The 13872-nt window shown below is 37.9% G+C and overlaps 2 protein-coding genes across 5 annotated transcripts in view; both read left to right on the top strand.

Moving 5' to 3' along the window:
* Positions 1–2399, top strand: part of FAM133B (family with sequence similarity 133 member B) — a 29999-nt gene extending 27600 nt beyond the window's left edge. For both annotated transcript variants that reach the window (XM_047850941.1, XM_047850940.1), the window contains exon 11: positions 1224–2399. In XM_047850941.1, coding sequence (XP_047706897.1) covers positions 1224–1310 — 87 coding nt within the window. In that variant the 3' untranslated portion in view covers positions 1311–2399. The remainder of the gene's footprint in view (positions 1–1223) is intronic.
* Positions 2400–2955: 556 nt separating this feature from the next.
* The window catches only part of LOC125161243 (EF-hand calcium-binding domain-containing protein 1-like), a 27762-nt gene continuing 16845 nt past the window's right edge, over positions 2956–13872 (top strand). For 2 of the 3 annotated variants that reach the window (XM_047850943.1, XM_047850942.1), the window contains exon 1: positions 2956–5027. In XM_047850943.1, the coding sequence (XP_047706899.1) occupies positions 4880–5027 (148 nt within the window). In that variant the 5' untranslated portion in view covers positions 2956–4879. Of the gene's footprint in view, positions 5028–12841; positions 12927–13872 lie in introns of those variants that run through there. The other variant, XM_047850944.1, reaches the window with a different exon arrangement.

Here is a 13872-nt window from a genome sequence, read left to right as displayed (position 1 = left end):
AGAACAAGCACGGGAGGTGAAAGGGTCTTTGCAGTAGAAGAAAGCAGCAGACTGAGGTGTTGTGGAAGCCACGAAGAAAAGTATTTTAAAAAGAGAGTAGTCAACTGTGCTTTTATGAAAAAGCAACCTAGACCCAAAACGTTAAAGGGCCAAATACAGGGAATTTTGTAAAATTCCCTGTGCACTTGATCTTTTCGTGAAGAGAATGATGAAAGTTAGCTTAACGCTGCTAAGTGGTAGAGACCTTTGAGAGGGGCAGGGGGATTGTGGAAAGTTCTTATTGATTCAGAAATGATAGGAAGCTGTACTTTTGCTGTCTTTACACGTCTCCTTTCTTGCTTTTTTTTTCCTTTCTTGCTTTTTATTTTCTTTTGCAACAACTAGTCTCTCATTTGATACCACTTTTCTAAGTATCTGTTTCTAAGAGTTCTGCCTTCTCTTCTACATCAGAAATAGTCACAAGAGTCAGAGTTCAACAAAATTGTAGCTCTCTTTATCTAGTCATGAGTTGACTACTTTTTCTAGGCTTTAGTGGCATTTTTGTCTAAAAAGTAAGCATCTGAATGCATGGCTGGTTCTGCAGGTACAGCGTATGACTCTTGATCTTGGGGTTGTGAGTTGAAGCCCCATGCTGGGCATAGAGCTTACATAAAAGCTTTTTTAAAAAATTAAAGTTACTAAGCTAAGTAGACTTTTCAACTGTACATCAATATTTTGTACCAGTTAGTTGTTGTTAATTTAATAATTAAAATAGTTACCAGTGAAGACAGGACCTAATAATTATGTTCCTGTTTACCCAAAAAATACCAGATTTAATATATATATTTTCCAAAAACTGTCATTTATAAAAACAGTTGTGTTTTGCTGTGATATGAGGACTTCTTTGCAATAACTACAATTACTTCGCCTTTACAAATTATATAGTATGAGATACAGCAGTTGATATGATTATTCATAGAATTTATTTTCTATAGAAAGTTTTATTTAGAAACTACATTAATGTGCTAATGACTTAAGAATTTTTCCATATCTTTTTGAAAACAAGCACTCTTAGTCCTCATGATATTAATTATTTAGACTTTTCCAAAAATGTTCCGAATAGTTTACTTGGTTGTGTGGATTGTTTGAAATAATTATATAGTATCTTAGAAGTACCATGGTAAAGTTGTTTTAGACTTGCATATTTTCCTGTAGAAATGTCTAACAGGGAACTGTCTTTACAGGAAAAAACAAAAAAGAAAAAGAAGCATAAGAAACACAGTAAGAAGAAGAAAAAGAAGGCTGCTAGTTCAAGTCCCGACTCGCCATAATATTAAGAAAAATCAGGATTCCTTTATAAAGAAAGTGCAATGTCTAAGGAAATCTCAACTGTGAAAATTATGACATAATTACTAAAATGCATGAATTTTCTTGTTTTTAGAATTATTACTGGACTATTCAGTAGCCACTTGGATGCCTCTGTGTGAAAGGGCCATAATTGTTGCCTGCTGCTTGAACATCAGTTTTTTCTCTTCCAGTGCTTAACAGCTCTGGGAGATAATACATTGCAGTTGTGCTAGTGGTTAAGATATTTGGGGATAAAGTTAATATTTTTGACTTGAAGTATCTAATGATAAATCAACAGAAATCGAATCTGGATATATCATTAAGATGTAATTAGAAATGACCAGATGACTCGAGTTAACATTTTGGAAATAGGGATTACATTGATATTTCAAAATCCTTATTCTGTAGATAAGTGTATTTTAATTTTTTCCCCTTATATACTTTTATTTACCCGGGGAAGGAGCTTTTAGGGTTGGGGGGGGTGGTTTGCTATCTCTTTAGCTAGCAGAATAGCGTGCCTTTTATCCTCACACATCCTATTTTTGTGGACACAGTAGCCATGCTTCATGGGGAGGTCAGAGCTGGTACAGCAGTCTTGCTCTTAGACATCCTTGGACTCTTGTCATTTGCTGCTTTAAGTGAACCAGAGTAACAGCCTTTTGCAGCACGACAAAGCCCCAAAAGCTCTGGGATTTACCTCCACTTCAATAATACTGAATGTTTTTTAGCATTAGAATGTGTTATAACATTTGAATTAATTTTGACTACACTTTGGCTTTGGAGAGGAATCATTTCCAATAGACACTGGTACTTTTTGAACTTGATAGCTAAAGATTCTAAAATGCATGTTTTATACTGTTAGTTTTAACCAGTCAGGAAAATTTTATGTAACCAGTGATAGTTATTTTATTTTTGTATGAATTTTGTTTAGGCTGCAGTGTTTAGCTTTTATTAACTCCTTATTCTTGCTATCTTAAATTCCATACTGTGTTTAATGGCATACTTGCCAAGATACTTAGCATGTAAAAAAAAAAAAAGCAGACTTCTAATTTTTTTTTTTTTTTTTTTTTTTTCCAAACAGCTTCATATTGAAGCTGAGTCTTACCATAAACAAGTTGAGTGGCAGGCCTGGTATGCTGTGTCTTGTTACATAAAGCTATTGCCAGAATCTTAGTAAATATAACATTTTAGAAATTTGTCTTTGTATATTCATAACAAATTATGACAAGTTAAGTGAGAATTACATTATTGCTCTTCCTGTCATATTTTACTAAGATTTTGTGCCTCATATCTACTGCTGAATTGTTTACTAGTAACGTTAAAAGGAATTGATAAATCATTTTCACTTTACATTTTTATATAATCAGGTAACATGAAATATAATTTGATGTACAATTTTGCCTGTTTCAGAGGGTGTGCTAATTATAGTGGTATATGCACAAAACATTTTGGCATGACAAGAGGCTGAATAAATAGCTATTTTACTTAAAAATAGCTGTGTTCTTATCAGCTCCCTTTGAGTTGCAAGTTAAGTTATAAAGATTAAGAAGCACTACTAGGGGTTCAATGGTAGGTGGATAAGACATATCCCCAAATTTTTAGCTGTAAAAATTATTTATTTCTTGGTAAACTTCCTTAAATTTTATGCTTAAAGCTTCATACTCTTTCCTAATAAAAGATATGTAGGGGCACCTGGGTGGCTCAGTCAGTTAAGCATCCAACTCTTGGTTTCGGCTCAGGTCATGATCTTGAAATTGTGAGATTGAGACCCATGTTAGGCTCTGTGCTGACAGCGCAGAGCCTGCTTGGGATTCTCTCTCTCCCTTCTCTTTCTGCCCTCTCTCTCTCTCTCTCAAATAAATAAACTTAAAGAAATAAATAAAAGATATGTATATGCTCTTAAGTACACAATAAGTTTTGAGGAACATTTTTTTATCTGAAAGGAAGTTTCTTAGAATTGTTGTTCAAGAAAATGCTAAAAGATAAGTTTTATCAGTTTATTTGGTGATCAGTTTTGGTATGAGCACACTGGTCCAGAATGTGATGATTATATCAAATTAGAAAGCAACGGTTATTAGACTGAGGAATAAGGTGACCTGGCAAAAAAACTGTTCTTTCCAGGTTGTGTTGACTGTCTGCGAAACACCTTTTTCATTTCTTCTGTGATGGTAGCCTTAATAGTCTTCTTTCTAATAAGCTATGGGAAGAAAATTTGATAGAGTAATGTTATGTGCAAGTCCCTAACATTTCTTACCTCTTCCTTCCACCAAACCACCCTTTTTCTTGAATACTTTTATACCAGTTTTATATACACAGGGCATGTTATCTGGATAATGATGCCAAGGTAACTGCAACAAAATTGATGAGTGTCTGAATCGAAAAATTGAATTTATACCAGTACTTCTCTGTCTGATTGTTTTGGATTCATTTGGTTGCCTTTAGTATATTTAGGTGTTTTATTTTAAATACCGTAAGATTGTTCTGAGTTGACTTTATCCAGAATATAGGTTCATATTCCTCCAGTCAAGGTGTGCTAAAAGCCTGTTGCCTCATTTGCTTTCATTTCATAGAAAATAATAGACTAGCCTTGGAGAAACTGAGAACAGTTATTTTTCAAACTTAAGTGACAGGTTTCACACTTCTAAAGCATTGCCAGTTTTCAACTTAATTCAGTGAACACAGTATTTCCTAAAGAAAAGTTTTGGGAGAGCTTTTGTGTTCCAGTTGTATTTGCATTATTTTACTTTTTAATAATTTGTTTTAATTTTTTTTTGTAATCTCTGTACCCAACATAGGGCTCAAACTCATGACCTCAAGATCAAGAATTGCACGCTCCTCCAGTCGAGCCAGCCAGGCGCCCTACATTTGCCTTATTTTAAAATTTACTTTATATTTTATTTAAAATTTGTAAGAATATTGTATTCTAAATTCTAAAATTCATTCTGGTACATTTTCTTGCCTTACTATAGTGAAAGCCAGTAAACAGACTAGGAAATGTTTGTTCCCTGTATTAGGATTTGACAGTAGAGTTAGAACAGTTGTTATTTTGGCCAGCTTTGGCATAGTCACACCATGCTTTCTTACCAGTCAGTCAGGTATAAGTTGGAGGGGTACTAGTGGGGTTTTACATTTTTCTAGGAGCTCCCAGATTGGAGTCTCTCTTACGAGAAGATGCTTAAAGTTTTTTAAAGGAGGTTACATAATCTTTGAAGGAGCTATTTATAGCCTAGAAAAATATGTCCACTTAAAAATAAGATCCTTATAATTTTATTTAGTTGTGTGTTCAGTTAGGAAGGAAACATTTTCAACCATACAGTTTGTGCTGAGGAAATATAAATGACAATAATATCAAGTACCACTTTAAGTGGTGTTTAGCCCTAAAGAAAAGATAAATGTAGGAATTGCTGTAATATTTCAGATCACAATAACATTCATGGAATCATTGCATTTGTTTTGAGTGCTAACAACCGTTGTTGCATATTTTTGCAATCACTTGAGAACCTTCTGTGGTTGCTGGAATGTTGCCGCCGTCACATTCTGTTGGTATAGAGTAATGAACTATGGAATCAGTGACAATCCAAGACATGTAGGCTTGGAACTAGGCTATCTGAGAACTCTACAGTGTGTTGAAGCAACACTTGACATGGACCAGAAGACTCTGAAGAAACTGGTGGAATCCATTAGTAATACTGTCAAGAACTGTGAGTACCAACCAGACATCCAGCACTGCCTGAACATCTTTATTCAATCAAATAGAAACATTGATAGATACATTGGACATTAACAGGTTCTTTGTAACACCCAAAATAGAGTTCCTCTAATTTCTGTCTAATGTTTTGGCCATTTAAAAAAATAGATTACAAGTGAATTACAAGATCCCTGCACTACACTGAGAATATTTTAATCAGGTTCCTAAAATATATTTGTGTATGTGGAAAGAAGAATTTGAGAACTTATGTGACATATGTACTAAAGGATTATCTGCCAACCAAGGACTCGTTCTGTTAACAGTCTAAAATTTAATAAGAGATCTCAAACTCTAAAGGTTTACCTTGACCAATTCCCTGAGTTCTCTGGCACAAAACCCATAGAGGCAGAGGATTGATAGAGCTATAGAAGATATTTTAGTTGCTGAAGAAATAAGCATGGTACTTTGCACATAGCAAATGTTTATTAAAATTAATGTAACAGATTGGGGGAGGGGGGAATCCTTGCCCTGACAGACCTTAAAAAGTAATCTTATGTATCTTGTCTCACGGGCATGACAACAAACAATCCTGACTGAGATCCATTTTGACAATGTCTTTAGACTTTGAGGAAATGACTTTTATTTCAGACACTAGTACAGCCTCGTTGCTGGGCACTTCCATTTTTCCTTGTGTGGTCTCAGTAGGTCTCAGTAGTACCACCCTAACAATCTCGTTGGTAGACTTAATTCAGTTTTCTCTCATTCCAGTTATATTTTAAATGATCCTCAAGGATCCTTTAGGATCCTCAAGGGCCTCAAGGCCCTTCTAGGGCCTGTTTTTGCAATCTTGCTGTCCTTCAACCCTTAAAATCCATCTGGCAGATTTAACCAAAGTTGAATGTAATATCTACTGTTATTTGCCGTTTTCTTTTTCTTTTATTTTTTGGAGAATGGTTTGCTTTCTTTTTAATTTTTTAAACATTTTTAATGTTTATTTTTAAAGATTTATTTATTTTTATGTTTTATTATTTTTGAGAGAGAGAGGGAGACATAGACTCCAAAGCAGGCTCCAGGTTCTGAGCTGTCAGCACAGAGCCCGACGCAGGGCTTAAGCCACCCAGGTGCCCCTTTAATGTTTATTTTTGAGAGAGAGAGTGTGAGTGGGGGGAGGGCAGAGAGAGAGGGAGAGACAGAATCTGAAGCAGGCACCAGGCTCCCAGCTGTTAGCATAGAGCCTGACATGGGGCTCGAACCCATGAACTGTGAGATCATGACCTGAGCTGTAGTTGGACACTTGACCAACTGAGCCGCCCAGGTGCCTCTGTTTTTTTTTTTTTTGTTGTTTGTTTGTTTTTGTTTTATTTTTTTTTTACATTTATTTATTTTTGAGAAACAGACAAAGCGTGAGTGGGGGAGGGGCAGAGAGAGAAGGAGACACAGAATCTGAAGTAGGCTCCAGGCTCTGAGCAAGCAGTCACCACATAGCCTGTTGCGGGGCTTGACCCCACAAACTGAGATCATGACATGAGCTGAAGTCGGACGCTCAACCGACTGAGCCACTCAGGTGCCCCTATTTTTAATTTTAAGTTTATTTTGAGAGAGAGACAGCCGAGTGGGAGAGAGGAGAGAGAGAGTCCCAACCAGGCCCCGCGCTGCCAGCACAGAACCCGATGCGGGGCTTGAACCCACGAAGCCGTGAGCTCATGACCTGAGCCAAAACCTGGAGTTGGACACTTAACCAACTGAGCCACTCAGGTGCCCCTATTTGCTGTTTTCTTAACCTGAGTTTTAAACATTCAAAAGGAAATTTTGCATACTTTAAAAATCTAACTCCTCTCCCCATCCAAATGAAACTACTTTTAGCCTGCTACCCAAATGTGTGTTTAATACCATAATTTGTCATTTGAAAACAATTCTCTGAAAGTATAGGTAATATAAGTAAAGAATATGTAATACTAGATCAGGCCCGCTTCCCATACAGTCTCCTACAAAGAAGATACTGAACAGTGTCTTTCAAAAGAGAAATGAGTTGCATTCCTTTTGCAGAATTTTGACACTAAATTAGGATCAAAAGTTCAGTGTAACCAGATTACTATTTTATACTGAGATTATTAACAACTCATGTTTATTAAGCTCTTCATTGGGGAAATGGCATGCTTAATGGTTTATCTTCATCTTCGAGTCTCAGGAAAAAAAACCAATGAGGTAGGTGAAATTTTCAGATGAGGAAACCAAGTCTCAGATTGTCTAAAATGACAGTGAACTTTTCTGGTGGAGGCAGAGCTAGAACCCAGGTAAGTCTGATGCCAGAACCTGCATTTCATCTTCATTTCTCGATGCAACTAATAAGCATTCTAGACTCTCACAGTCATTCTGTATAGTACTGTCCCATAGTGAATGCAAAATAAAAATTGTTGAATTCAGCTCAGTTCTTGGGTCCTTGAGTTGAAAAACCAGACTGGCCTCTCATGACTGGAACTTGGGTGTTTTTTTGTTGTTTTGAGATTTTGTTTTTAGTTTGTACACCCAACATGGGGCTCAAACTCACAACCCCGAGATCAAGAGTTATATGTTCTACTGACTCAGCCAGCCAGCCAGGTGCACCTAGAATTTGCTTCTCAATGGGTAGGACTGGGGAGAGCTAACAAATAGTACCACCTTGGCCTTCCATTCTCAGGAAGAGATTGTCTTGGGGTGGCTGCATGGCTCAGTTGGTGGAATATGTGACTTGATCTCAGGGTCATGAGTTCGAGCCCCACACTGGGGGTAGAGTTTACTTAAAAAGACAAAAGGGATCGTCTTACTATTTCTCTTGGTGTACATAGATAGTTTTAGTTGTCATGTGCCAGAAAGTTGAGATGGCTTTTCTTGGGCTTTGCTTTAAAGTTTCTTAAGAGGGAGGCTTCATAATTTACTAGGCCTACATGTGCCACATGGCTTCTTGAGTCCAAACTACTAGATTGTGTGACTCTGATCCTCCACTATTTCCAGTGACCTCACGAAGAAAATTAATTACCTTACCAAGCAGCTGTTGATTTTTTTTCATACAGCTCTAGAATATAAAACATTGTAGAGCTGTATTAACCAGTATACTAACCACTAGCAATGTGTGGCTATTTATTTACTTAAAAATTTTTTTAAGTAACCTCTACACCTAAAGTGGGGCTTGAACTCGTGACCCTGAGATGAAGAGTTGTCCCATGGTCTACCGACTGAGCCAGCCAGGCGCCCCATTTTTTAAAAAGTATGTGTGTGGCTATTTAAATGTAAATTAAAATTAAGTAGAGTTTTTTAAATCTTCAGTGGCAGTGGCAGATCATTACCTCAGGGCATAGTAAATGGCTTCATGTGTGTGCAACCTATGCATTGTCATGGGGCCCCACGCTTAGTTTAATGTTCCACTAACACTTCATGTTTTCAATGAGGGACCCATGTTTTCTTTGCATTGGGCCCGCAAGTTCTGTAGTTGATCTTGGCTGTATACCTCTTATTCATAGTATGGTAGGAGTATCTCCAGCATCAGAATCACCTAAAGATGCTTACTGAAAATGTAGATTCCTGGATACCACCCTAGGCATTTAAATATCTCTGCGAGTGGAGCCAGTCATCCAGATTGTTCACTCCATTTATTCTTGGACACACTGAAGTGTAGGGTTTCCTGATGAATCCCTAGTCTCTCCCAGGTGAAATTTCAGTTCTATCAACCTAATTGCAATCACAGCTTGATTAATAGTGAGTTAGGAATTGACCCAGTCTTTTTCACACATATTGTTCAGCCATAATTTTTACACATATAGACTAAGAAATTTTTTTAAAGCTCAGTGAACAATTTTAAAACTTTCTAATAATTTCATGTTGTTTGATTCAAGTGATTATTTTGGCATCTAGAGCTTACTTCGGATCCTGTCTCATCCAGTATATTCCTTTACCTCATTTGTGTACAAGGAGTTATCATTTACTTAGCAAACATTTATGTGAGAGCCTACCATTGTGCTTGGCACTACTGGATACTGAGTAGATAATTGACATAAGAGTAAGAGATTTTTGTTATATGCCTTCCTAAAATGCAAATATTTTGTGGGTTTTTTTAATATGTATTTATTTATTGGGGCGCCTGGGTGGCTCAGTCGGTAAGCATCCGACTTCAGCTCAGGTCATGATCTCACTGTTTGTGAGTTTGAGCCCCTCATCGGGCTCTGTGCTGACAGCTCAGAGCCTGGAGCCCCCTTCAGATTCCGTGTCTCCCTCTCTCTCTGCTCCTCCCCCACTCACACTCTGTTTCTCTCTCTCAAAAATAAACGAACATTTTAAAAAAAATTTTTTTTTAATTTATTTTGAAAGAGAATGGGGGAGGGACAGACAGAATCCCAAGCAGGCTCTGTACAGAGCCCAACAGGAGGCATGATCTCACAAATCGTGACATCATGACCTGAGCTGAAATTAAGAGTCACGTGCTTAACCAACTGAGCCACCCAGGCTCCCCTAAAATCCAGATACTTTGTGAACTGCATTTCTCTGATCCACTCCTACTAGAAGGAGGAAATAAGTTAAATCTAGTATGATTAGCCCTTATGAACTCATGAGCCCTGAGTGTTTGTGAGGTAAAAAATACAATTGATCATCTCTTCTGGGACTTAGCCCAGGACCACCTATAGACCCAGTGGTCCAATATTTGGCTTTCACTTCATTTGTCACACATAACATGGGCCAATATGTATGCATATATAGGTAAGTATACATACATATTTTCCAGCTTTGTCTGCTGAGAGGGCTTAGAAATATTCCACTGTACCCATCCCAGCTCCTGGTTATGTATTGGGCTTAGAAATATCCATCTCCCAGTAGTAATAAGCACACCCTTGGTGTTTAAATACCAGTGTCCAATAAAAACAACCAGGATTCCTTGAAGAAATAGCCACACAGAGTGTAAAGGAAAACCTATGCTATGCCTTGTTTCTCTTTTACTGACACTACTCTGCTACACTTCTTGACACTTCCAGTCTCCAACTGTGTGGTTTTTTCAAGCAAGCAATTTTCTGTGACATTGGCCGGGTACCCTACAATTTCTCAGTTCTGACACTACCTGAGATGGCATCAGATCCTGTACGTTGAGTTCAATGCCACAAGACTGTCTCCCACTTCAGATGCCCATCACAAGTCCAGGTTGTTACCTGCATTTCAGACTAACTGGCTATAAATTGGAGGCCCAATTAATTTGCTAGAGCAGCTCATAGAACTGAGGAAAATTGTTTACTTAATAGATTACTGATTTATTATAGAAGGATACAGTTTTTAAAATACAAGGATACAATCAGGAGCAGACAGCAGAGATGCACAGGGCAAGGTATGTAGGAAGGGGCATGGAGCTTCCATTCCCTTTCCCAGGACCTTCATATGTTCACCATCCCAGAAGCTCCCTGAACACTTCGGGGGTCTTCATGGAGTTTTCATCACATAGGCACCATAGGTCATTAACTCAATATCCAGCCCCTCTGCACAATGGGGGATACAGCTGAAAGTTCCAAGCTTTTAATCATGGACTTTTAATCAAGTCTTTTTGGTGACTAGCTCCCAGCCAGGAGCCACCGGTAGTCGTCTCCTTAGAACAAAAGATTCCTATCACCCCTGATGTTCTAAGGGATTTAGGAGCTTTGTGTTGGGGGCCAAGGTCAATGACACAATTGAGCAAAAGATACTCGTGCTGCTCACATCATTTAGGAAATCCCAAGAGTTTTGGGAGCTATGTGCCAGGAACCAGGGACAGAGACCAATATATATATATATATATATATATATATATATATATATATATATATATATATTTCCTGTTAACCTCACACAGGGAAAATATAAGATTGGCCTGGCAAGTAGTGCCAGAAAGCAAAGAAGTGAAAAAGCCAATGGGGTTGTGTGATGTGAAACACAAGAGCCAACTTGAAAGCTCCCAAGGGCCAAAACTGAACAATTTGAGTAAGATGACAGGATTGTTATAAAATAAGTGTATGTGACCCCCCCCCCCTTGCACACACCCTGACATAAATAATTGAGTAAATAGGGGAAAAAAGACCTCTTGCTTTCATGAAAATTCCAAGTAATAGTTATAGATACTCCTTCCCAAGAAGTGGAATTACATTTTCCCTAAAAGATTGGCTTCCAAAGAATAGGTTGTGGAAAGGATAAATAGCAACTACAGTGGAGAACCTGTAGACTAGCGTAATCAAGTGATCAAAGTTCTCAGCAGTTAACCTTGTATGTGTCCCCCGACATGTGAGAAGAACAGCAATTTATCTCTAGAATTCACCCCCCAAGTCCCTAAACACAGCTTATTATGCAAAAAAAAAACAAAAAACAAAAACAAAAAAACATTAGACAAACCCAAATTGAGGAATATTATGCAAAATGAAAAGTCAAGGTTGGGCCCTCTGGGTGGCTCAGGTTAAGCATCCAACTCTTGATTTCAGCTCCGGTCATAATGTCATGGTTTGTGGGATTGAGCCCTTGTCCATGCTCAGCATGGAGTCTGCTTGGGATTCTTTTTTCCTCCCCTGCTCATACCCCTCTCAAAATAAATTAAAACTTTAAAAAAAAAAGTCATGAAAGACTAAAAACTATCATAAATTGGAGGAGACATGCCAGCCAAATGTATCCTGGCTTGGATTCTGGAATCAAAAAAAGAGCATTAGTGGAAAAAGTGGTAAGATCTGTATGTTAATAATGTGCCGATGTTAGTGTATTCATTTTGATAATTGTACCACAGTTCTGTGAAGTTTTAACAGAGAAACAGTTAAGATTGGGAACTCTATCATCATTGCTTCTCTTGTGTAAATCTAAAGTTATCCCAAAATAAAGTTAAATAACATGAGCCAGTGCCTAGCACCTCACAATTCTCATTATCCAAGATCTCTCAAATATCATTTACAACGGTTCCTGGACCACATGAGTAAGGTCTTTAGCTGTAATGAAATGTGAGCTTACATGGATAAAACTCAGAAAAAATTACTACCTGCTGAAGATTGTGCCTAAAATCCTTGATAGCTGTGTTGGATGACTTGTTAATATTTGGCTCAGAGCAGCATCTGACTCTTAAAACTTCCCTTTCCTCAAGGAGGAAACTATTGTTGGTGCTAACGTTTGCACTCCCGATAATTCTCCATCAGATTTAAGCAGGATTACTTTCAGGCAAACATTAACATACTCTACACTTCATACAGCACATCCACACCTGAGCTTCCTCTTTCTCTGTATTTTTTATGAGAATTCTTTCCAAGTTTTTGTCCTCAGAGCAGCTGCAACCCCTTCTGTGACCTAGCCTTGAAAAGTTCACACTGCCTCATTTCCACTGAGCTCTACTGGTTGAAATGTCAGAAAATGCCTTCCCTGTTTCAAGTGAAGGAGACAGATCCCATCTCAGAGGAGTATCAAAGTCTTTGTAGAAAGAGCATATGGGATGGCATAGACTGTTAAAATTGTTTTGGGGAAGACACAACCATGTCACATGTGGACTCATCATTCATAATGTGGTTTTGAGAATCTACTGCCAAAGTGACCCTCCTTAAGTGCAAATATGATGTTAACTTGCCAGCCAAAATTTTTCAGAAACTCCCCATTGTAAAGTCTAGTCTGCCATGTGGCCATACCAACCATCTGCAGCTAGCTCTCAGAACATACCTTCAAGCTGCCTCCTCTGGCAAGTGACCCCTCCTCCTTGGGACCTTTGTTAATTTCCTGCTATCTCCCCAGTTGATTATTCCTACCTTTTGGTCACTGCCAAACACCATCAATCATAGTGCTTGCACTTTTTTTTTTTTTTTCTTATCTCTTAGCCAAAGTGTAACAACTTTGTGGGCAGAAACCCTGGTGTATTCACTGCCTGGTTCACAGGAGGCCTTCAAGATAAATTCTTATTGGATGGGTAAAAATGAGCTTTTTGTCATATTTCTGAGCTTATAGTTACACTGTGTAGCCTGCTAAATCGAATCCCTTAATTCTCAGTCCTGATCAATGCAATAAAATCACCCTGCACTTCTTTAAAAATACCCTTTCCTAAGTCTGGACTGAAATCCAAGTGTGTGAATATTGAACATTTCTGTTTGAAAATTAGTCACCAAGTCCCACTGATTTTCTGCAACATCTCAAGCTCCCTCCCACTTTTTCAACCCTCAGGGCCTAGAAGAGTCAACTGAGGTCTTGTTTTTTAAAAGCTAATTCCTGGGTCTGATGTTAGTGATTCGGACTTGGTAAGTCAAGTAAGGCTTGGGAATCTACTTTTGAACAAACAAAGGAGAGGCTGTGGATTTCTCTCATTCAAATGGTCCTGGACGGTCCATTAGAAACACTGCTCCAGTAAAATGTAGTTGACCCTTGAACAAAGTGTAGGATATAAGCACCAACCCCTGCAATACAGTTGAAAATCCATATATAACTTTTGACTCCGCAAAAGCTTACCTACCAATAGCCTACTGCTGACCTTACTGATAACATAAACAACCTATTTTGTATGTTTTATATATTATATACTGTATTCTTAAAGTAAGCTAAAACTTTTAAGAAAATCATAAGAAAAATACACTTACAGTACTGCGCTGTATTTATTTTTTATTGCATTTAAGTAGACCCACAGTTCAAACCTATGTGGTTCAAAAGTCAACTGTAAATGTTAATTTTCTGACTAGGCATTCAAGGCCCTCTGCCGTCAGCCCGTCCTCTTCAATCTTGTTTTTTTCACTTCTTCCTAACTTGCTGTGCTCCCTATAAAGCATGTTCAACTTCAACCACAATTCTACCTCTTTCCTTTACCCATATTATCGCTCCCTGGAATTCTCCATTTTACCACCCCCAACACACTCCTTCCTGTATAA

This window comes from Prionailurus viverrinus, chromosome A2 (assembly GCF_022837055.1).
Source record: "Prionailurus viverrinus isolate Anna chromosome A2, UM_Priviv_1.0, whole genome shotgun sequence".
In the NCBI taxonomy this organism is placed as follows: Eukaryota; Metazoa; Chordata; class Mammalia; order Carnivora; family Felidae; genus Prionailurus; species Prionailurus viverrinus.
The sequence above is the reverse complement of the archived record's forward strand: the minus strand, read 5'-3'. Positions and strand labels throughout refer to the sequence as shown.